General features: G+C 47.0%; 1 protein-coding gene across 1 annotated transcript in view; it reads left to right on the plus strand.

The window, feature by feature from the left end:
- Positions 1 to 14962, plus strand: part of nt5e (5'-nucleotidase, ecto (CD73)) — a 39835-nt gene extending 24873 nt beyond the window's left edge. The window contains 3 exon segments of the mRNA XM_055639478.1: positions 5787 to 5936; positions 7678 to 7878; positions 12398 to 14962. Of these exon segments, the coding sequence (XP_055495453.1) occupies positions 5787 to 5936; positions 7678 to 7878; positions 12398 to 12567 (521 nt within the window). The 3' untranslated portion in view covers positions 12568 to 14962.
- Positions 14963 to 24586: the final 9624 nt, after the last annotated feature.

The following is a 24586-nucleotide window of genomic DNA, read 5'->3' on the forward strand; positions in this document are numbered from 1 at the left end:
AAACTTGCACGTCTTTGGGATGTGGGAGGAAACCGGAACAATAATTGTAAATTGTATATCTTTATTGTCATTTCCTGAGTATTCGCATACCCAGAGGAAACAAAAAAACGTTGCTCAACCAGTGTCCATTCAGTTTGCATTAAAAAATAAATAGGAATTAAAATTAAAAAATACATGTCATGAACAAATTTAACACTCTACTAAACATTCAACAGCCGTTCCGACCGGCAGCGGCACAACAGTGGCTCTGCTGCAGTGTGGGGGTTTGTGCGTGATACTTGGCAGGGGGCAAAGTCCATTTAACAGTCTTATAGCCTGTGGGAAGAAGCTGAGGAGCATCCTGCTGGTTTTGCAGCTAATGCTCCTGTACCTCTTCCCAGATGGGAGGATGGAGAAAATGTCATGCGATGGGTGGTAAGGGTCTTTGATGATGGAGATGGCTCTGTTGATACATCTCTTCTTGTATATGTCCAGCAGGAAGGGGAGTGGAGCACCAATAATCCTGCTTGCGGTCTTCACTATCCTGTCCAGTTGGTGCCGTTCGTACGCCTTGCAGCTCCCGAACCAGGAAGTGATGCCGTATGTCAGTGTGCTCTCGACAGTCCCCCTATAAAAAGTCCGTAGGTGTGTAGTGGGGAGGCCTGCTTTACATAGTCTTCGGAGAGGGTGAAGTCGCTGCTGGGCTCTCTTGACCAGAGCTGTGGTGTTGGCCGTGGACGTCAGGTCATCAGACAGATGTAGTCCTAAGAACTTTATGCTGCTGACCCTTTCCACATCAGCTCCGTCGATGTGCAGAGGTGTATGGTGTTGTTTCCCCGCCCTCCTGAAGTCAACCACCATCTCCTTAGTTTTTCCCACGTTAAGAATGAGGTTGTGGGATTTGCACCAACCTGTGAGCAGCTCCACCTCCATCCTGTACGCCGATTCATCATTGTCACTGATGAGACCATAGGGAAAAACCAACGCAGTCACAGGGAGACTGGTTTATACCGAAGATAAAAACAAAATGATTGAGTAACTCAGCGGGTTATGTGCAAACTCCACAGAGAAAGCACCTGAGGCCAGGATTGAACCCAGGTCTCTGGAGCTGTGAGGCAGTGGCACTACCTGCTGCACCACCATGCCGCCCAGCTGTATTTGTGCTTAACAAAATGATTCCTTACATTTCGATATCCAACACTTGCTGAGAGTTACTGATTTTGTGTACATCAGAGTAGTTTTAGGTCAATTTTTTAAAATAAAAACACGCTTTTAAAAACACTAGGTGGACAAAAAACGCTTGAGAAACTCGGGGGGTGAGGCAGCACCTACGGAGAGAAGGAATTGGCGACGTTTCGGGTTGAGACCCTTCTTCAGACACTGTTTGATTTTTCATGACAGATTCTTTGTTCAATAGAATGTAAATGAAACTCGGCCGAATTAAATGTTGTTTTTAAAACTGACACAGCTTTGCGTGCTCACAATTGGATATCTTATCGCAACCAGTGCAGAAAATCTACTGCAGGACTTCCTTTGGCAAATTGGTTTAGCATTCCCTAATCTTTTGTGTTATAGATGCCACAGTGTCGGGCAAACATCACGAGCTGACTCTATGCCTGACACGGTTTTTACACAGAGTTGTGAGGGCGACGGAGGCAGATACGATGGGGGTGTTTAAACTGTTTTTGGATAGGCACATGGAAGTGCAGGGAATAGAGGGGTATGGATCATGTACAAGCAAAGGAGATTAGATGAACTGTTTGACACAAACATTGTGGGCCATAGGTCCCGTTGCAGTGCTGTGCGGTTCTATGTTCCAACAACCAGTTTGGAGAATAGAACCAGTTATTGAGAGTTTGATAACCAGAGGTCATTCACTGAAGGAGATGAGATGAGAACCAGGAGATGAGAAAATGACCAAGGGCAAAGCCAGGAGTAGCTGTTGGGTTGGATGTCACAGTGGCGCAGGGGTAGAGCCGTTGCCTCCCAGCACCAGAGACGCGGGTTCGATCCTAGCCTCGGGTGCTGTCTGTGTGTGGAGTTTGTACATTCTCTCTGTGTCCGTGCGGGTTTCCTCTGGGTGCTCTAGTTGTAGGTTAATTGTCGCCTCTATAAATTTCCCCTAGTGTGTAGCGAGTGGATGAGAAAGTGGGATAACATAGAACTAAATGTGAATAGGTGATCATTGGTCGGTGTGGACTTGGTGGGCTGAAGGGCCTGTTTCCATGCTATATCTCTAAACCAAAGTCAATTTAATTTTTTGTATTAATTAATAAACGTGTATCAGTCTGTAGTATTGCTCCAGGCAATCTTAAACCATGGAAATATCACACCAGTTATTAGCTGGTTCCATATGAAGATGAGTTCCGACCCGAAACGTCACCAATGCATGTTCCCCAGATACTGCCTGATCTGCTGAGTTACTCCAGCGCCTTGTGTCTTTTTTCTTCAAGCTGGTTATGGGAAAATAAAACTGCACAGAATGTGCCCTTTGGCCACGTTTGTGCCGAACATGATGCCAAGTTAAACTGATCTCATCTGATTGTCCATGATCCATTCCCTGCACTTCCATGTGCCTATCTTAAATGCCATTATCGTATCTGCCTGCACCACCACCCCTGGCGACATATTCCAGGCCCCCACCATTCTGTGTAAAAAAAACATGCCCCGCACATCACCGTTAATCTTTCCCCCTGTCACCATGAAGCTAGGCCCATCAGTTATCCAATTGTGAACTCCACCCAATACTGCATCCGTTTTGAAAACAACATTTATTTTGACTGAGGTCATTTATATTTTATTGAACCAAGAATCTGTCATGAACCACCATAATCAAACAGATTTTAAAGTGTGTGTTTATAAAAGCTTGACCTAAAACTACTCCAATGTACGCAAAATCAGTAACTCCCAACATGTGTTTGCTATCCTAACATAAGGCATCGCTTAGCAAAGTATAAATCGAGCAGGGTAGCACGATGGTGCAGCGGGGAGAGTCGCTGCCTCGCAGCTCCAGAGACCCAGGTTCAATCCTGACCTTGGCTGCTTTCTGCGAGGAGTTTGCACGATCGCGTTGTGACTGCATGGGTTTCTCCGGGTGTTCTGGTTTCCTCAACATCCTGAAAATGTGCAGGGTTTATAGGTTAATTGGCCCTCTGTGAATTGTGTAGGGAGTGCATTTCGTTGTATCTGTACTGTACACTGACAATGACAATTTAAAAAAAATTGAATCTGAATCTGAGTGGATGTGAAAGTGAGGTATTTAATAAAGATCCCTTTGTCCTGTATCTGGACATGTGGATGCTTGATTGTAATCATGTATTGTCTTTCCGCTGATTGGACAAAAAAAAACGTTTCACTGTACCTCGGTACACGTGACAATAAACTAAACTAAAGTAAAGATAACATAGAACTTGTATGAACAAGTGATGAATGGTTGGCATGGACTCTGTGGACTGAAGGCCTAGTTTCCATGCTGTAGCTCTAAACTAGACTAAACGGACCAGCAGATTGAGCTGCTGCTAGTCAATGAATCCAGAATCCCAGTTCCCAGCTGAGAGTCATGTCCCCCCCCCCCGTGACCAGGAGGGTTTCCTCCGGTTCCCTCCCACATCCCACAGATGTACAGGTTTCTAGATTAATTGCCCTCCATGTGTCTGTGGGTTGGGGGGAATCAGAATGCGAGAGATTGGGTTACAGGAAAAGAGGTGGCAAAATGGGGTTGGTGGGACATGGATAAGAAAGGGTTGGAGGAATAAGGGCCAAAAGTGGGCTGGTGGGACTATGGGGCATCTTGGTCGGCATGGGTAAGTTGTGCCGAAGGGTCTGTTTCCATGCTGTATGACTGCTCTGAGAAATGCCATAGATTCAATGGGCTGAATGTTCCCCTCTGGTGAAAGGGAAAATGAATTTTTAAAGTCCTCTAAATGAGCCTGCAAGTGGCTAACACCGTAAATCTGAAACTTGCATTCTCTGTTTATAAACTATGAATTTAGACGTTAGAGATACAATGCGGAAACAGGAGCTTCAGACCGTCGAGTCCGAGCCGACCAGCGATCACCCATACACTAGCGCTATCTTACACACTAGGGACCATTTACCATTTTACTGAAGCCAATTAACCTACAAACCTGTACGTCTTTGGAGTGTGGGAGGAAACTGGAGCACCCAGAGAAAACCCACGTGGTCACAGGGAGAATGTACAAACTCCGTACAGGCAGCACCTGCAGTCAGGATTGAACCAGGGTCTCTGGCGCTGTAATGCCCCCTGTCCCACTTCGGAAACCTGAACGGAAACCTCTGGAGACTTTGCGCCCCACCCAAGGTTTCCGTGCGGTTCCCGGAGGTTGCAGGTGGTTGCCAGAGGTTGCAGGTAGTGGAAGCAGGTAGGGAGACTGACAAAAACCTCCGGGAACCTCCAAACGATTAAATGTTTTCTTGGTGCTGCTTGATAGGCCCATTAACGTAATATCATATAGATAAATGTGCAATCATTAGGCATGATAAATTAATTCTCAGTAATAGCAGGTAATCAGAGTCAGACCATAATAGAGCAAAAGTGGATAACCTCACATTTAATTCCCTCGTCTAAATCATCAATAAATATTATAAATAACTGTGGTCCCAGCACTGAGCCTTGCGGCACACCACTAGTCATTGCCTGCCATTCTGAAAAGGACCCGTTCATTCCTACTCTTTGCTTCCTGTCTGCCAACCAGTTCTCTATCCATGTCAACACCCTACCCCCAATACCATGTGCTCTAATTTTGCACACTAATCTCTTGTGTGGGAACTTGTCAAAGGCTTTTTGAAAGTTCAGATACACCACATCCGCTGGCTCTCCCTTATCTATTCTACTTGTTAAATCCTCAAATAATTCCAGAAGATTAGTCAAGCATGATTTCCCGGTCATAAATCCATGCTGACTTTGACCAATCCCATCACTGCTTTCCAAATGCACTGCTGCAACATCTTAATAATCGACTCCAGCACCTTCCCCACGACCGATGTCAGGCTAACTGCTCTATAATTCCCCGTTTTCTCTCTCCCTCCTTTCTTAAAAGTGGGGTTACATTAGCTACCCTCCAGTCCACAGGAACTGATCCAGAGTGGAGAGAACATTGGAAAATGATCACCAATGCATCCACGATTTCTAGGGCCAGATCCTTGAGAGCTCTGGGATGCAGACCATCAGACCCTGGGGATTTATCTGCCTTCAGTCACAACAGTTTACCCAACACCATTTCTTGACTAATGTGGATTCCCTTCAATTCCCATTTCCCCCCCCCCCCCCCCCCTTCCCCCTCAGTCCCCTAGTATTAATGGGAGATTGTTTGTGTCTTCCTTAGTGAAAACGGATCCAAAGTAATTTAACTGGTCTTCCATTTCCTTGTTCCCCATTATAAATCCATCTGTCTCAGACTGTAAGGGACCTACATATGTCATCACTAATCTTTTCCTCTTCAGACATCTAAAGAAGCTTTTACAGTCAGTTTTTATATTCCGTGCAAGCTTTCATTCATGCTCTCTTTCCCCCCCCCCCCCCCTTAATTAACCCCTTTGTTGAATTCTGTTGAACTCCTGTAGATCTCTTTGATGGTGGGGAGGTCAGTGCCCGTGATGGACTGGGCAGTGTCCACCACTCTTTTTAATCTCCCTCGCCCTTCGGTCCACAATGTTTGTGGCGGGAGACAACTTGACTCCTCTCAGAAGAGTGACAATGGAGGAGGTGGGGGTGGGGTGGGAGTGGAGAGGTGTGCCAGGGAACATCGGATGGTGTAACACACGTGTGTTTGGTTCGCTCCACGCAGGGACGATCCAGGTGCAGAACCTGCTGACGGTTTTACCGTTTGGCAGCACCGTGGACCTGCTGCAGATCCGGGGATCCACTCTCCGAGCAACATTCGAGCACTCGGTACGGCGCTACGGGGTGAGCACTGGCGAGTTCCTGCAGGTCTCAGGTAAGAACTGTCAGTGGTGGCACAGTATGCCTCGGCCTAGAGAATCAGGGTCACACAGCATGGAAACAAGCCCCCACCAACCAACATGCCCACGCTGCACTAGACTCACAGTCACACAGCATGGAAACAAGCCCTTCAGCCCGACTCGCCCACACTGATCAACATGCCCACTCTACACTAGTCCCACCTACCTGTATTTGGCCCGTATCCATCTAAACCTGTCCTATCCATGCACCAGTCCAAATGTTTCTTAAACGTTGCGACAGACCCAGCCTCAATACCTCCTCCAGCAGCTCGTTCCATACTCCCACCACCCTGGGTGTGAAAATGTTACCCCTCAAGTTCCTATTAAATCTTTTTCCCGCCCCCCCCCCCCCCCCCCCCCCCCCCACCCACCTTAAAACTGTGTCCTCTGGTTCTCGATTCCCCTACTCTGGGCAAGAAGCTCGGTGCATCTACTGATGTATTCCTCTCATGATTTTATACAATAATCTGTGATACAATAAACTAATACTTGTTATTACCAGGGAAGCAGTCCCATAGCAGTGTGAAACCAAAGTTCATAATGCAATCGAAACACAGTCCATAGTAGATTACAGTTGCCGAGGTACTTTAGTTTAGTTTATTGTCACGTATTCCAAGGTACAGTGAAAAGTTTTTTTTGTTGCTTACTATCCAGTCAGCGGAAAGACTATACATGATTACAATCAAGCCATCCACAGTCCACAGATACAGGATAAAGGGCATAACGTTTACTGCAAGATAAAATCCAATGAAGGATAGTCCGAGGGTCTCCAATGAGATAGATGGTAGGTTTAGACCGCTCTCTAATTGGTGATAGGAAAGCGGTCCTGACCTCCCATCAACCTCATTGGAGACCCTCAGACTATCTTTAATCGGACTTTACTGGATTAGTGTTGTGTTGTGTTGAAGAGCCTGAAGGTTGGTGGGAAGAAGCTGTTCTGGAACCTGGTGGTCACGTTTTTCAAGCTCCTGTACCTTCTTCCCGAAGCAAAACCTGTTTGCGCACCTTCCAATCAGATCATGCAATTGTGGCGTTAACTGACTGGGTAGCACGCAACAAAAAGCTCTTCACTGTGCCCCGGTGACAATGATAATAAACTAGAATAATGCAGATTGTAGATAACAGACAAAAAATGCAATTTTTATCGAAGGTTACACGTGTAACCTTCGATTCTCCAGCATCTGCAGTTCCCTCTTCGTGTAACCCTCAATAAGGTAGGTTGGATGATGAGGACCACATCCTAGCTCAGGGGAGGGTTCAGCAGTAAGATAAAAAGAGGGGAAGATGCTGTCTTTAGTTTAGAGATACAGCGTGGAAATAGGCCCTTCGGCCCACAGAGCCCGAGCTGACCAGCAATCCCTGTACACTAACGCTATCTTACATACTAGGGACAATATTACAATTACCCCAAGCCAATTAACTGACAAACCTGTATCTCTTTGGAGTGTGGGTGTAAACTGTAACTCAGAAAAAACCCATGTAGGTCGCGGGGGGGGGGGTAGAAACTCCATACAGACAGCATCTGTAGTCAGGATTGAACCCGGGTCTCTGGCGCTGTGAGGCAGCAACTCTACCGCTTAAATCTGGCAATACGCGCTTTCAAGCTTTTGTACCTCTCATCTGATGGGAGTGGGAGATGGGGATGAGATGATGGGCTTAAGGGCCTGTCCCTGCATCGTCTGGCCCTGCGACTAACTGGCCTGCTGCATTCCCAAGGTGTCCATGTGAAGTTTGATGTGACGAAACCTCCAGGGAGCCGGGTGGTCAAGTTGGACGTGTTGTGTACCGATTGCCGGATACCTGAGTACAAACCTCTCATCGACAGCCAGGTCTACAAAATCGTTACCAGCTCCTACATCGCCAATGGAGGAGATGGATTCTCAATGTTGAAAAACGAGAAGTTGAAACACGACACAGGTAACCAAACATTTCCAGCCAATCTTGTCGACAAGCTCATATCTTCTAGGAACAGAATTGGGCCATTCGGCCCATCGTCTACTCCGCCAATCAATCATGGCTGATCTATCTTTCCCTCGCAATCCCATTCTCCTGCCTTCTCCCTTTAACCCTTTACCCCCGTACTAATCAAGAATTTGTCAAACTGCACCTTAGAAATATCCATTGACGGCCTCCACAGATTCAGTGTGAGGAGAATGCTATGAGGCTGCAGGGTGACTTGGAAAGGTTGGGTGAGTGGGCAGATGTATGGCAGATGCAGTATAATGTGGATAAATGTGAGGTTATCCACTTTGGTGGCAACAACAAGAAGGAAAATTATTAACTGAATGGTGTCAGATTAGGAAAAAGGGAAGTGCAATGAGACCTGGGTGTCCTTGTCCATCAGTCACTGAAAGTAAGCATGCAGGTACAGCAGGCAGTGAAGAAAGCAAATTGCATGTTGGCCTTCATAGCGAGAGGATTTGAGTAGAGGAGCAAGGAGGTCCTACTGCATTTGTTATAGGGCCCTGGTGAGACCGCACTTGGAGTATTGTGTGCAGTTTTGGTCTCCTAATTTGAGGAAGAAGATTCTTGCTATTGAGGGAGTGCAGTTTAGGTTCACCAGCTTAATTCCCAGGATGGCGGGACTGACATATGATAAAAAGAATGGGTCCACCGAGCTTGGAGTTTAGAAGGATGAGAGGTAATCTTATAGAAACATATCAAATTCTAAAGGGATTGGACAGGCTAGATGCAGGAAAAAAAATTCCCAATGTTGGGGAGTGAAGAACCAGGGGTCACAGTTTAGCAATAAAGGGTAGGCCATTTAGAACTGAGATGACGAAAAACGTTTTCACCCATAGGGTTGTGAATCTGTGGAATTCTCTGCCAGTGTTTTCAAGAGAGAGTTAGATATAGCTCTTAGGACTAATGGAATCAAGGGATAGGGGGCGAAAAACACAGGAACGGGGCACTGACTTTGGATGATCAGCCATGATCATATTGAATGGCAGTGCTGGCTCGAAGGGCCGAATGGCCTACTCCTGCACCTATTGTCTATGTTTCAATTTGCCACCATCTTGCTAAAGAAATCCCTCCATCTTTCTAAAGGTTTGTCCATTTATTCCGTTTATGGCCTCTGGTCCGGTCCTAGACTCTCCCACTAGTGGAAACATCCTCTCCACATCCACTCTAGCTAGGCCTTTCACTATTCGGTAAGTTTCAATTACATCCCCCCCCCTCATCTTACCTTAGTTTAGTTTAGAGATACAGCGTGGAAACATGCCCTTTGGCCCACCAAGACCATGCCGACCAGCGATCCCCATACACTAGCAGTATCCTACACTCTCGGGACAATTTTACAATTACCGAAATTGGCTTCGGTAAAAATTGTAAATCGTCCTTAGTGTGGCCAGGGCCGGCCTTAAGCCAATTTGACCGATTGCTCCCAATTCGGCCCCGCGCCTAATGAAGACCCCGCACTAATGTTCCGTATTTCGTACGGAAATACAAATTCTCTTTGTTAAATAAAGATTTTTTTTAATTCGCCATCCGGATTTTTTTTAAAAGAACATGTATAACAACCGCTGCACGGCCATCAGACACAAACGATGTGTTAACTCGTACTGTTAGCACTTCTTAACATGAAGTAGTTAACACCTTGTTATACAATGTCATCAATCTGCATCCATCCACATTCCTCTGTAAATGTTATTGTGTTTTGAATAAGTATTAATGACGCCATGTTCCTTTGAATAAAATTCATGCGACGTGAATAATACTTGTTTAAAACACAATTACATTTACTGAGGAATGTAGATCGATGACACATTGAGAATTTCTTTAAACTCACCATCATGAGTGAGGGCCCCGGACCGCGAGAAAGGGCTTCTTCCTGGTGTGCAGGTTAGTCATTCACCTACCGACCCACGTTGTGTCTCTCTGTGTTTTGCTCTCTCTCTCCCTCCCTCTCTCTCGCGCTCTCTCTCTATCACCCTGTCGCCTCAGCATTCCCGGAATCATTGATGTTTAGCGGTAGACAAAAATGCTGGAGAAACCCAGCGGGTGAGGCAGCCGCCTGTCCCGCTGAGTTCCTCCAGCACTCTGTGGGTAACCTCACATTTTATGTCCGCTGCTCTAGATGTCAGCAGATCTATATCGTTGAGACCAAGCGGAGGTTGGGCGATCGTTTCGCCGAACACCTCCGCTCGGTCCGCAATAACCAAGCTGACCTCCCGGTGGCTCAGCACTTCAACTCCCCCTCCCACTCCGTCTCCGACCTCTCTGTCCTGGGTCTCCTCCATGGCCACAGCGAGCAGCACCGGAAATTGGAGGAACAGCACCTCATGTTCCGTTTGGGGAGTCTGCACCCCGGGGGCATGAACATCGAATTCTCCCAATTTTGTTAGTCCTTGCTGTCTCCTCCCCTTCCTCAGCCCCCCTGCTGTCTCCTCCCATCCCCCAGCCTTCGGGCTCCTCCTCCTTTTCCCTTTCTTGTCCCCACCCACCCCCGCCCCCGATCAGTCTGAAGAAGGGTTTCGGCCCGAAACGTTGCCTATTTCCTTCGCTCCATAGATGCTGCTGCACCCGCTGAGTTTCTCCAGCTTTTTTGTGTAACCTTCGATTCTCCAGCATCTGCAGTTCCCTCTTAAACACTCTGTTTTTTGTTTGGCTCTGAAGTTGAAGGTGGCTCAGCGGGATGGGCAGCAGCTCTGGGGAGAGGGTTGCGTTTCTGGTCTAGACCCTTCTTCAGGCAATCACAAGTACTCTCACCGACGAGAGTTCAATTCAGTCTGAAGAAGGGTCTTCTCTCCAGAGTCGCTGTGCTGCCTGTCCTGCTGAGTTACTCCAGCTTTATGTCTATCTTCAATTTCAGAGAAATACAATTTCTCACGGGGGACATAACGTCTCTAAACCCCTCTGGGACCCTCTGAAGACCTCTAAACCCCCTCTATTCCCCCGTATTTCCCTCTATAACACTTCTGAACACCTCTAAACCCATCTGAAGCCCTCTAAACATCTCTAAACCGTTTAAACCCCTCTAAACTAGGAGGCTGCAAGGTGACTTGGATAGACTGGGTGAGTGGGCATGGCAGATGCAGTATAATGTGGATAAATGTGAGGTTACCCACTTTGGTGGCAAAAACAGGAAAGTAGACTATTATCTAAATGGTGGCCAATTAGGAAAAGGGGAGATGCAACGAGACCTGGGTGTCATGGTACACCAGTCATTGAAAGTAGGCACGCAGGTGCAGCAGGTCGAGAAGAAAGCGAATGGTATGTTAGCATTCATAGCAAAAGGATTTGAGTGTAGGAGCAGGGAGGTTCTACTGCAGTTGTACAGGGTCTTGGTGAGACCACACCTGGAGTATTGCGTACAGTTTTGGGCTCCTAATCTGAGGAAGGACATTCTTGCCATAGAGGGAGTACAGAGAAGGTTCACCAGACTGATTCCTGGGATGTCAGGACTTTCATATGAAGAAAGACTGGATGGACTCGGCTTGTACTCGCTAAAATTTAGAAGATTGAGGGGGGATCTTGTAGATATGCACAAAATTCTTAAGGGGTTGGACAGGCTAGATGCAGGAAGATTGTTCCCGATGTTGGGGAAGTCCAGAACAAGGGGTCACAGTTTAAGGATAAAGGGAAAATCTTTTAGGACTGAGATGAGAAAAACATTTTTTACACAGAGAGTGGTGAATCTCTGGAATTCTCTGCCACAGAATGTAGTTGAGGCCAGTTCGTTGGCTATATTTAAGAGGGAGTTAGATGTGGCCCTTGTGGCTAAAGGAATTGGGGGGTATGGAGAAAAAGCAGGTACAGGATACTGAGTTGGAAGATCAGCCATGATCATATTGAATGGCTGTGCAAGCTCAAAGGGCCGAATGGCCTACTCCTGTTCCTTGTTTCTATGTTTCTATGACTGCGGCTCTCTGGTTCGTTGATCGGTTTGCTAGGTATGAACTGTTTTGGGAGAGAAAAATGGTCACAGCAGACCAAACGTGTTAAACAGAAATTGGTCAGATATTGAGCTTTACACCAAAGATCCTATAGCTCTGCTATAAGATCTTTGCTACTGACGGTCAAACGGGAGGGAGCAGGAGAGATTCACACAGTGTAGAATCCATAGCACCTAGTGTACAATTTCATAATATATATACTAAATAACTGGGCTGACACACCTTGGCTGGGAATCTGGGGCCCACCAAAATTGTTCCCAGTTGGGCCCCGCACCCCCTAAGGCCGGCCCTGAGTGTTGCAGTGTATGGGGATCGCTGGTCAATGCTGGCTCAGTGGGCCGAGAGGCCTGTTTCTGTGCATTATCTCTAAACTAAACTAAACTAAACTAAATGCAGCAGCTCTACCACCCTTGTAAACTCCAGCGAATACAGGCCCAGAGCCGTCAAACGCTCTCATCCCGGGATTATTCCCATTAGCCTCCTCAGGACCTTGGTGAATGCCGATTTGAACGGGTGTTTTAATTTTGTGGCCATTCTAGGCAGCACGGATATATCGGTGGTCTCGGCTTACATCAAGCAGATGCAACTGGTTTACCCTGCGGTTGAAGGACGGATCCTGTTCACGCAAAGCAGCGGCACACACCCCACCATGAACCTACACTTCGCATTGCCTCTCTTCTCGATTCTCGCCGGGTTCCTGCGCTTGTAGATCCAGGCGAGTCACGGCGGAAGAGTTCAGGGAAATAGCAGCTTGCCTTTTTTAATTTAAAAAAAATCAATGTAAATTGGACACAATGACAGCAACAAATCCAATCTTCTCTTCCAAGCCAGCAGCAGGTCAATCCCCAGCCTGACTGGGACACAGAGACACCGGAGCTTTCTGAGATTGCAGTGAGTTCACCAAATTCAATTGCAAAACCCCACGTTATTTATGAAGGATACAAGGAAATGCAGATGCTGGTTTACAAAAGGAATAGGGCACAAAGTGCAGCAGTAACTCAGTGGCTCCGGCAGCATCTCTGGAGAACGTGATAGGTGACGTTTCGGGTGGAGCCAATGACCCATTGTTGACCTCGGGAAAGGTAGAGTCCATACACGAGTCTCTAGAGATGTTGCCCAACCTGCTGGGTTAATCCAGCACTGAATTTGTGAATCACCTTAGTTCTTGACCTCAGGAAGACCCGAGCACTTTACAACCACCTCCAGAGAATTGCTGCTGCTATAACGCGGTGGAATGCAGCAACAATTTGCACAGAGCTTTGGTGACAGGGCAGTGAGTTAGGTGACTGGTTTATCTACCCTTGGATTTAGCAGGAGGGGGGAGAATTGGCCTCAGCGCTGGCTTGTGCAGTTTGCAAACATCAACCTGTACTGTGGACAGGAACATGGATAAGGCAGCCAGGGATATAGGGTGATTTCACCAAATGTCAAATGAGCGTAGATTCCCCCCTCACGTGACCGAAAAATTTAACTGGAGGACATATGTCACTTCGGTACATGTTAGTGAATGGGGAAACACGCACTTTCACACCCGTTAAAAACATGGAAAATGGCCGATTCAAGTAAGTTAATAATGCCTTACTTTTGATGAAATTCAGCGAGCAAACGCGATAATTCCCAATATTTTGGATCTTTAAATCTCCACGGCAAATGTCTGCTGTTCACTTCCGCTGTTTTTCCACCTTCAGTTCCCTCTTGTAATTGCCTTACTTTCTATCTTTTTTTTTGCCTGAAACTTTAGGTCGCTGTGCTTCACGGTCACCCCGACTAGCACAGAAAATTTCAGCTCAAAAATCGTCCGTTTTCCATGTTTTTAAAGGGTGTGAAAGTGCATGTTTCCCCATTCACTAACATGTACCGATGTGACATATGTCCTCCAGTTAAAGTTTTCGGTCATGTGAGGGGGGATCTACGCTCATTTGATATTTGGTTAAATCACCCTATAGGCCAAATGCAGGCAGGTGGGATTAGTGTAGATGGGGCATCGTGGACGGTGTGGGCAAGTTGCGCTGAAGGACCTGACTCTATCAAATTACAACATTGAAAGTCATGTCCACGACCTCCCGCAGCGACCAGCATTCACGGAAGCCTTAAATCCCCGTGGACACCACGTCATCCTTCTCCAGGGAATGGAGGGCACGGACGTAATGCCTGGATAGAGGGGCAGGCAGTCGGCATGGGCCGGACCCTCGACTGTCCGATGCCTGGGCCATCTTGGCCAGCCCCAGGAGCAAACATACAGGGAGATTTCCCCCCTCCCATCGACCCACCTCGCCCCGCCCCGCCCCGCCCCGGGCGACCAATGATCAGGAGTGTGAAGGAAGTCGACTGACATCGAGCTGTTACTGAGATCACAAGAAGATTGACTTCACAAACACACAGCACGGACTCGAACAGAACATTGGTGGTGGGATCACAGCTGTAGCGATCAGCAGAACCTACAGACTGCACAACTCCGAGGCACAAAGACTGTCGCCCACTGTGATTCACAAGGAATTCCCTTCCTTTGCAATCAGGTCACTTTAATCAAAGCACAAAGCTTGTGTTTTACCAAAGACACATGTAGATAAATGGAAATCACTGTTGGCACAGGAGTAATGATGCAGTTTTATATTGAAAGTGGTTGATTTACAATATTTTTTAATGGTGTCACTGGATGTACATACAATAAACCTTCGTTATTATGCACCCCTATATAATGGATTTCAGATATAACGGACTATCTTTAAGAACACAGTCTGCAAGTTGCAATGTGAGGCTGTTGAAATTGGCATGGCATTGAAATTGGCAAGCAATCGCTTTGATCCGCACTTAATTTATTTAAACAATGTAACAGCCTTTAATATCTGTCACTTGCAGTAACCAAAAAACATTGTTAGGTGTTAATGAATTTGTACCTGAAAACATTTCATTGCTTCACAACACCCATGTCAGCTCTGTGGGAGGAGCAAATCCCTGACTCGGTGATATGGGCAATTGGCAATAACGGCAGCATTCTTCCCCTCCACCCCCATGGTCTGTTATAGCGAAGGTTTGCTGTATTGACACCGATTATGAATAAAAGTAATGTAATTTTATATGACCTTATAAAGTTGATTTGAGCAGCAAAATTAATTTTATTCCAATTATTTTTAATAGATCACATGATTTTATTTAGTTGGAAGCGGTTTTTATTCAAACCCTACTTTTTTTTTCCTCGCGGTCGAGTTAAGTATTTATTTTTCAAGCTGTGCAGAGAAAAGTTTGGGAGCCTGGACCCGTTTAGTTTTAGAGATACAGCGTGGCCCACTGAATCCGCACTGGCCAATTTACGAGGATGTTGCCATGACTCGAGGGCCTGAGCTGTAGGGAGAGGTTGAGCAGGCTAGGAATATATTCCTTGGAGCACAGGAGATTGAGGGCTGATCTTATAAAGGTGCACAAAATCATGAGAGGAATAGATTGAGTAAATGCACAGCCTTTGGTAGGAAAACCATAGGTTTAAGGTGAGGCGTAACATTTTTTTTACACAAAAGGTGGCGAGTATATGGAGCGAGCTGCCAGAGAAGGTAGTTTTGTTTAGTGATACAGCGTGGAAACAAGCCCTTGGGCCCACTGAGTCCGCACCGACCAGCGATCCCCGTGCACTAGCACTATCCTACACTCACTAGAGACATTTACATATACACCAAGCCAATTAACCTACAAACCTGTACGTCTTTGGAGTGTGGGAGAAACCCCACACAGGTCACAGGGAGAACGTACAAACTCCGTACAGCACCTATAATCTGGATCGAACCCGGGTCTCTAATTCTACCGCTACGCCACCGTGCTGCCATCAACTGTGCTGCAGTTGAGGCAATGTTGAAGAAACATAGACAGGTACATGAATAGGACAGGTTTAGTGGGATATGTGCTAAATACAGGCAGGTGGGACTAGTATAGATGGGGCATGTTGGTTGACCTAGGCAAGTTGGGCCGAATATCCTGTTTCCACACTGTATGACCAGCGACCAGCCATACACTAGTTCCATTCTACACACGAGGGACAATTTTTACAGGAACTAATTAACCTTAAAACCTGCATGTATTCGGAATGTGGATGGAAACCAAATTACCTGGAGAAAACCCACATAGTCCCAGGGAGAACGTACAAACTCTACACAGGCAACACCCATAGTTGAGATCAAACTCGGGTCTCTGGCACTGTACGTCAGCAACTCTACCACAGTGCTGCCCAGTGTTACAGCATTATAGAAAAAGCAGAAGTGCAAGGGGGTGCAGGGAGGTAGATTTGGAGATCGGGACTAACCCCTTGCTTATGGGAGAACCATTCAGTAGACTGATAACAGAAGGAAAGAAGCTGGTCCTGAATCTGGTGGTACATGCTTTCAAGCCCACCGAGTCCATGCTGACCATCGATCACCTGTTCACACTAGTTCCATGTTATCCCACTATCTCACCCATTTCCTACACACGAGGGGCAATTTACAGAAGGTCAATGAACCTACAAAACCACCCGTCTTTGGGATGTGGGAGGAAACTGGGGCACCCAGAGGAAACCCACGCAGTCATAGGGAGAACGTGCAAACTCCACACACAGACAGCACCCGAGGTCAGGATCAAACCCAGGTCTCTGGTGCCCTGAGACATTAGCTCAATCCACACGTCCAAGGAAGGCGATGGCTGGAGGCCTTGTAACAGCCTGGGGCTCGCCTGGATCGGGCACCGCTCATAAGAACTCGAGCACAGACTGGACTTTGAAAATGGCGCCAGAATATGGCGCCTCTGGCAGGTGGGTGCAGTGGATTATTTCTGTACACTTGCTAATCGAGGGGGGGGGGGGGGTGGGCTTAGGTATGGTGATACGCTACTGAACTGTTGGTAAGAAAATAATTTAATTATGCATTGTTACATGTGACAATAAAGCACCATTGAACTATCTACCATCCAGGGCACTGTGGCACCCGGTGTGTTAAGATGTCAATGTTAAGGAAATGCATTTGACTGAGTTTAAATTAGAGATGTTCCAGAAATAGAAAATTAGTCGCAGTTCTGAAATGGGATGTGTTCAATGTGGACAGGAAGTTGTGATAAGCCAAACGTAGACAAAGTATTGCTAAAGTAAACTTAAACAGGATTGTTAGAGGTCAACTGGAAGTAAATTAGTTCCTCGTGCACTGAGAAAAGTCACAGTCGCTGAAGAAATCGCAAAGTGGGACAGGCCATTTAAGACCGGTTCTCTCTCCACATTGGCCAAGTTGCTGCCGTTATTTCACATTTCTGGTAGCCGGAAGATCAGTAAGAAGAAAATGTCAAAACGAGAGGAAATTGCTTTATGGTTTGAGGGGCAAAGTTTAAAGATGTGCAGAACAAGTTTCTGTTATTATAAGGGGGTTGCACGGAAGGTCACTAGGTCATAGGGCTCGACGCACGGAGCCGCTAAATCCAACAGGAAGACATCCGTCACTTCTGGTATATGTTATTAATGCTAGAAACACGTACTTTCCTACCTGTTAAAAACCGCCAAAATGTTGAATTTTTGCGCTGAAAAAAATTGTGGGAGTCGGGGTAAGTGAGAGACCTGTACCCAACTTTATAATTCCAAAAGTGAAGTGTAATGAAGGTATAGAGAAGCGAGAACTGAAGGGACTACAGCAGCTAAAGTGCTTGGTAAACATTGAAAATATTGGGAATTATCGCGTTTGCTCACTGCATTTCATCAAGTAAGGCATTATTTGTGTTTTTTCTTGATTCCTTTGGTATCTAAAAATTCTCAGAAGTGATAAATCTGGCTGTAAATTTTTCTTCAGATGCGTTTTCATTTTGTAGGTAAAAACCCACGAGAACCATGGGCGATTTAAAAAAAATTACGGCCAGATTTATCACTTCTGAAACTTTTTAGATGCCAAAGGAATCAAGAAAAAACACAAATAATGCCTTAGTTGATGAAATGCAGTGAGCAAACGGCCAATGTTCGCCAAGCACTCTGGCTGTTGTTGTCCCCTTCAGCTCTCGTTTCTATCTACCGTCATTTCTCCTCACTTTTGGAATTCTGAAGTAGGCTAAATGTCTCACACGCTTATCCCGATTTCCATAATTATTTACAGCACAAAAATTGACAATTTCAGCGGGTTTTAACGTCCCGCTACGCTGGAAACAATGGTACGTGCCTACCTGCAGTTCATCGCGTGTACTGGAGTAGCGTAGCAACAGTACGGGTCATGGGTCGTGACCCGACTGCTGTGAAACCTCCCTATACATAGGGAGGTGGGTGCCTGGAACATGCTGCCGGGGAAAGCTCCTGGAATCCGCCAGGGAGCCAAACAAGGATGGCGGTGGAGGCCCTGCAGCAGTCTGGGGCTTACGTGGATCGGGGACGCTCCTGAACATCCAGCATGTGGACTGTACTTTTTCTTTTGTAAATGTCGCCAAAATATGTCGACTTGTGCACGTGTGGGTTATGCAAAAAGAATCTCATTGTGCAGCGCATTCGTGACAATAAGCACCATTGATTGATGTGACACAGACACAGTAGTGGTGTTTAAAGAGTTTTAGATAGGCATGTGGATATGCAGGAAATGGAGGGATGGATCATATACAAGCTGATAAAATTAGTTTATCTTTTCATTATGATCAGCACAGACACAGGCTGCAGGTTTCATCGCAAATTCTAAAGGACAGCTGGCGTAATTACCAAAATACTGTTAAAGAGGCCAAAAGATATTACCTGTCTAATATAATAGTGTCTAAGTGTCACGACCCACATGTGTTATTCAAAACCATTGATTCTGTTTTAAATGCCCCACAGCCTGTCTGCCTGGAAGCATCGTCTGAATTGTGCAATGACTTCCTGCACTTCTTTATCAATAAGGTTGTTTCTATAAGGGCTCTTATCTCAGCTCCTGCCTCTGACCCCTCTGTTCCGGCCCCATGCCTGGTGGCATTCGATAAGTTTGTGCCTCTGACATTGTCGGATCTAGAGGATGTGGTTAGCCATATCAAGCCGTCGGGTTTCCCTTGTGATGCTGTCCCTCCTCTTCTTTTTAAAGAGGTTTTCCCGAGTATAGGGCAGTCAGTTCTCGCCATCATAAACAGTAGCTTGTGTTCTGGGGTTGTCCCCGAAAATGTTAAACATGCAGTAGTGCAACCACTACTTAAGAAACCTGGCCTGGATCAGACTGTCCTGGCCAATTTTAGGCCGATCTCCAAGCTGCCATTTATCTCTAAAATCATGGAGAAAGTAGTTTATGCTCAGCTGAAACTCTTCCTGGACGAGCACAATATTCGGGAGGTTTTCCAGTCTGGATTCAAAGCTATACATAGCACAGAGTCAGCTCTGCTAAGGGTTTTTAACAACATCCTCCTGGCAAACGACTCCGGTAATTATGTGCTTTTTGTCTTGCTGGACCTATCTGCCGCCTTCGATACAGTGGACCATGGAATTTTAATTTCCCGATTACAGCACCAAGTGGGCATCTGTGGCAGTGCCCTGGGATGGTTCAGGTCCTATCTGGCAGACAGAACCATGCGTGTAAGCCTTGCTGGCTTTGAATCCTCCTCTGCTCCCTTGGCATATGGGGTTCCATAGGGCTCAATTTTAGGGCCCCTGCTCTTCTCTCTATACCTACTTCCTCTGGGCTCAATTTTAAGAAGGCATGGCATCTCCTTTCACTTTTACGCAGATGATAGCCAGTTATATATGCCACTCAGGAAGGAAGATGACTATTCTCTAAAATCACCTCTGTCTTGTCTTGAGGACATTAAGTCCTGGATGGCCTTAAACTTTCTGGGACTTAATGAAAAAAAGACAGAGGTGATTTTGTTTGGCCCCAATGGCTGCCGTGAACCTCCCTTTGTCGACTTGGGTCCACTGGCATTGTCCGTAAAGCCAACAGTTTTAAACCTGGGTTTTAGGATGGACGGTGATTTTAAACTAGATAAACAAATAGGCGCAGTGGTTAAGTCCAGCTTCTTTCACCTAAGGAAGCTGGCAAAGGTGAAGCCCATTCTCGAGCGGCAGCATTTTGAAACAGTAATTCACGCCTTTATTACATCTAGGCTGGATTACTGTAACGCACTCTACTCTGGAGTCACACGAGCTTCATTGGCTCGTCTCCAGCTGGTTCAAAATGCTGCCGCTAGCCTCTTAACCGGAACTCGAAAGAGGGAGCACATTACGCCAATTTTGGCCTCCCTTCACTGGCTCCCAGTGCACTTTCGAGTTCATTTTTAAATTATTTTATTTGTTTTTAAATCATTGAATGGGCTCACCCCGCCTTACCTCTCTGAGCTGCTCCACCCATACGCTCCTGCCCGGTGCCTCAGGTCAGCTGATCAGCTGCTCCTTGAGGTACCAAGGTCTAAGCGGAAGCTCAGAGGGGATAGAGCCTTTTCTGTTGCTGCTCCGGCACTCTGGAACACCTTGCCGTTGCACATCAGACAGGCCCCTTCACTGTCCATCTTCAAATCCACCCTAAAAACTCATTTTTATTCTCTGGCTTTCGACACTGGCTGAGGCATTGCTCCTGTTTTTAGTGCTTTTAATGTCTTTTAATTTTTACTGTTTTATAGTCCTTTGTTTTACGGTTTTTAATGGTTTGTAATAACTTCTTGTCCATGAGTTCTCATGTACAGCACTTTGTGGCAACTGCAGTTGTTTAAAGTGCTTTTTAAATAAAGTTATTATTATAGTTATTATTATTTTAGGCTGTAGTACCTGTCCTTTGGCTGTATTTTCTGTTGCATCGATCACACTAGTTCAATGTTATCTCACTTTCTCACCCACTCTCTGCACACTGTAGGGGAGCAATTTACAGAGGGCCTATTGACCTACAAAACCCACACATCTTTGGGATGTGGGAGGAAACCCACACGGTCTCAGGGAGAACGTATAAACATCAAACACAGACAGCACCTGAAGTCAAGATCAAACCCTGGTCTCTGGTGCTGTGAGGCAGCAGGTCTACCCGCTGCGCCCACTGTGCAGCATCTGTGTAAGGGGTCGGGGCCAGCTTGAATGAAGCAGATACAGTGGGGAGCACCGAGCCATGGACGGCGGTCTCGAGGTCTTCTCCTTGCGTTTGAGGCAGCAGAAGTTATGTATCGCTCTCCAGACGCTGTAGCCAGTTCAATGTGCTGTTGCCGAGGGCCGTGAGGTCTATCCTTTCACCAGGGGGGGGGGCAGAGGACAGCGCAGTCGAAAATGATGCACTGCGCTGTTTGCTGGTCTGCTGCACACATGCAGGCTGCTGATGAACGCAGCCCCCAGCGATGCATGTTGGCGTTGAACCGGCCGACCCCTGTATGGAGCTGGCTCAGGGCGACCCACTCTTTGCGGGGCAGGACGAGCCAAGGTGTTGCTCTTGGTGTGGGGACTGCACTGTTGACGGGATTTTAATTGTGTGTGTTTCCTGGATGCTGTTAATCCCTTTGTCCTGTTACTGTGGATGGCTTGATTGAATCATGTATACTGACAATTAGTTAAGACCAAATTAGGCCTGGTGGTCTGCATCCCGGGGTACTTAAGGAAGTGGCTCTTGAAATTGTGGATGCATTGGTGATAATTTTCCAATGTTCTATAGACTCAGGATCGGTTCCTGTGGATTGGAGGGTAGCTAATGTTATCCCACTTTTTAAGAAAGGCGGGAGAGAGAAATCAGGGAATTATAGACCAGTTAGCATGACATCGGTGGGGAAGATGCTGGAGTCAATTATAAAAGATGAAATAGCTGCTATTTGGATAGCAGTAGCAGGATCGGTCCGAGTCAGCATGGATTTACAAAGGGGAAATCATGCTTGTCTAATCTTCTGGAATTTTTTGAAGATGTAACTAGTGTACCTGGAATTTCAGAAAGCATTTGATAAGGTCCTACATAGAAGATTAGTGGGCAAAATGAGGGCACGTGGTATTGGGGGTAGAGTGCTGACATGGATAGAAAATTGGTTGGCAGACAGGAAACAAAGAGTAGGGATTAACAGGTCCCTTTCAGAATGGCAGGCAGTGACTAGTGGGGTAATAATAAATGTTTTTATTACATTTTATTTATTTATTTATTTTTTAATTTATGGGCGCCTTTCAAGAGTCTCAAGGACACCTTACAAAAATTTAGCAGGTAGAGGAAAAACATGCAAGGGGAATGAAATAAATAGTAGAGACATGACTAGTACACAAAGTAAATACAGAATTCAATACAAAACACAGTATGAGGCAATTAATGCACAGATGAAAAGGGACGGCACGTGGGGCTAAGGATAGGCAGAGGTGAAGAGATGGGTCTTGAGGCGGGACTGGAAGATGGTGAGGGACACGGAATTGCGGATCAGTTGGGGGAGGGCGTTCCAGAGCCTGGGAGCTGCCCTGGAGAAGGCTCTGTCCCCAAAACTGCGAAGGTTGGACTTGTGGATGGAGAAGAGACCGGCTGATGTGGATCTGAGGGACCGTGAGGGTTGGTAGGGGGAGAGGAGGTCAGTGAGATATGGGGGGGCCCAGATGGTGGAGGGCTTTGTAGGTGAGGATCAGGATTTTGTAGGTGATCCGGTGGGAGATGGGGAGCCAGTGAAGTTGTTTGAGGACTGGAGTGATGTGATGCTAGGATTTGGTGTGGGTGATGAGTCGGGCGGCTGCGTTCTGGACCAGTTGGAGTCGGTTGATGTAGGTGGAGCTGATGCCAAGGAGAAGTGAGTTGCAGTAGTCCAGTCGGGAGGAGATGAAGGCATGGATGAGTCTTTCAGCAGCGGGAGGTGTGAGAGAGGGTCTGATTTTGTCGATGTTGCGGAGATGAAAGAAGGAGGTTTTAATGACATGGCGGATGTGAGGCTCAAGGGAGAGGGTGGAATCAAAGATCACGCCAAGGTTGCGGGCCTGGGGAGATGGGGAGACAGTGGTGCCGTCGATGGTGATGGGTACCGCAAGGCACGGTGCTGGGACCGCAGCTATTTACAATATACATCAATGATTTGGATGAAGGGATTCAAAGTAACGTTAGCAAATTTAATAAAAATAATATCTTTTATTGTCATTGCACGTCAGTGCAACGAGATTTAGTATGCAGCTCCAACCGATGAAAAAGAAAAGTAAAATAAATAAATAAGCTGTGTGTCGTGACCATCCGAGGGAGACAGTCCAGGGGGGGTGGGGGGCACTCAGCAGGGCCGGTTCAGAGCCGCTATAGCTCTTGGAATAAAGCTGTTTCTGAGTCTGGAGGTTCGGGCGTAGAAGGCCTTGTAACGTCTGCCGGAGGGAAGTAGTTCGAACAGTCCGTTACAGGGGTGTGATGAGTCTTTATGGATGCTGACGGCCTTCCTGAGGCACCGTGTGTGGTAGATGCCCTCCAAGGCTGGTAGCTCTGTCCCAATGATCCTCTGCGCTCTGTGGACGACGCGCTGAAGAGCTCTCCTCTCCGCCTCCGTGCAGCTGAGATACCACACAGAGATGCCATACGTTAATATGCTCTCTGTGGTGCAGCGGTAGAACGTTGTCAGCAGCTGTTGGGGCAGACCAGTCTTTTTTAATGTCCTCAGGAAGAACAGTCGTTGCTGTGCCTTCTTGACCAGCGCAGCGGTGTTGGTGGACCATGTGAGGTCCTCTGAAATGTGAGTGCCCAGAAACTTAAAGCTGGACACTCTCTCCACACTTTCCCAGTAAATGGAGATTGGGGCGTATTCTCCATTATGGGACCTCCTGAAGTCAATAATCAGCTCCTTGGTCTTGGAGGTGTTTAGTGACAAGTTGGTACATGTGCACCAGTCCGCCAGGTTCTGCACCTCCGCCCTGTATTTTATTTCATCACCGTTGGTGATCAGCCCAATCACTGTTGTGTCATCTGCAAACTTCACGATGGTGTTGGTGTCGAATGCAGGAACACAGTCGTGAGTGAAGAGGGAGTAGAGCATGGGGCTCAGTACACAGCCCTGTGGTGTGCCGGTGCTCAGGGTGATAGTGGAGGACAGGTGCGGGCCCAGTCTCACTGCCTGCGGTCGCTCCGTCAGAAAGTTCAGGATCCAATCGCATATCGGCGAGCTGAGGCCTAGCTGGTGGAGTTTGGTTGTGAGCTTGGTGGGGATGACCGTATTGAATGCAGAGCTATAGTCAACGAAGAGCATCCTCATGTACGTGCCCCGTCTGTCGAGGTGAGTCAGGACAGTGTGAAGAGCCAGCAAGATGGCATCCTCTGGTGATCTATTTGCCCTGTATGCAAATTGATGAGAGTCCAGTGAGGCAGGGATGCTGGATTTGATGTGGGAGAGGACCAGCCTTTCGAAGCACTTCATTGGGATTGGAGTTAGGGCAACCGGGCGGTAGTCGTTCAGGTTGGTGTCTTTGGACTTTTTCGGCACCGGCACTATGGTGGCTGTTTTCAGGCACTTGGGGACTGTTGCCAGAGATAGAGACAGATGGAAGATTCTCGTGAATACCTCCGCCAGCTGTACAGCACAGTCCTTTAGTACCCTTCCCTGTACTCCATCCGGGCCTGCAGCCTTGCGTGGATTGATCCTACGCAGAGCGCACTGTACCTCCTGAGTGCTCAGTGTTAAGGCCTGTCCCTCCGCCATGGCCGGGGTTATTCCACTCCTGGTGGTGTTGCCAGTTTCGAACCGGGCAAAGAAGGTGTTTAGTTCGTTGGCCAGTGTGATATCACCGTGGGGGCAGGCGGGGCTGCTCTTGTAGTCAGTGATGTCCCTGACACCCTGCCACATGCTTCTGGTGTCCACGGTATTGAACCCTTTGCCTGTGGATGTCTTTGGCC

Source organism: Leucoraja erinacea, chromosome 8, assembly GCF_028641065.1.
Source record: "Leucoraja erinacea ecotype New England chromosome 8, Leri_hhj_1, whole genome shotgun sequence".
NCBI lineage: Eukaryota > Metazoa > Chordata > Chondrichthyes > Rajiformes > Rajidae > Leucoraja > Leucoraja erinaceus.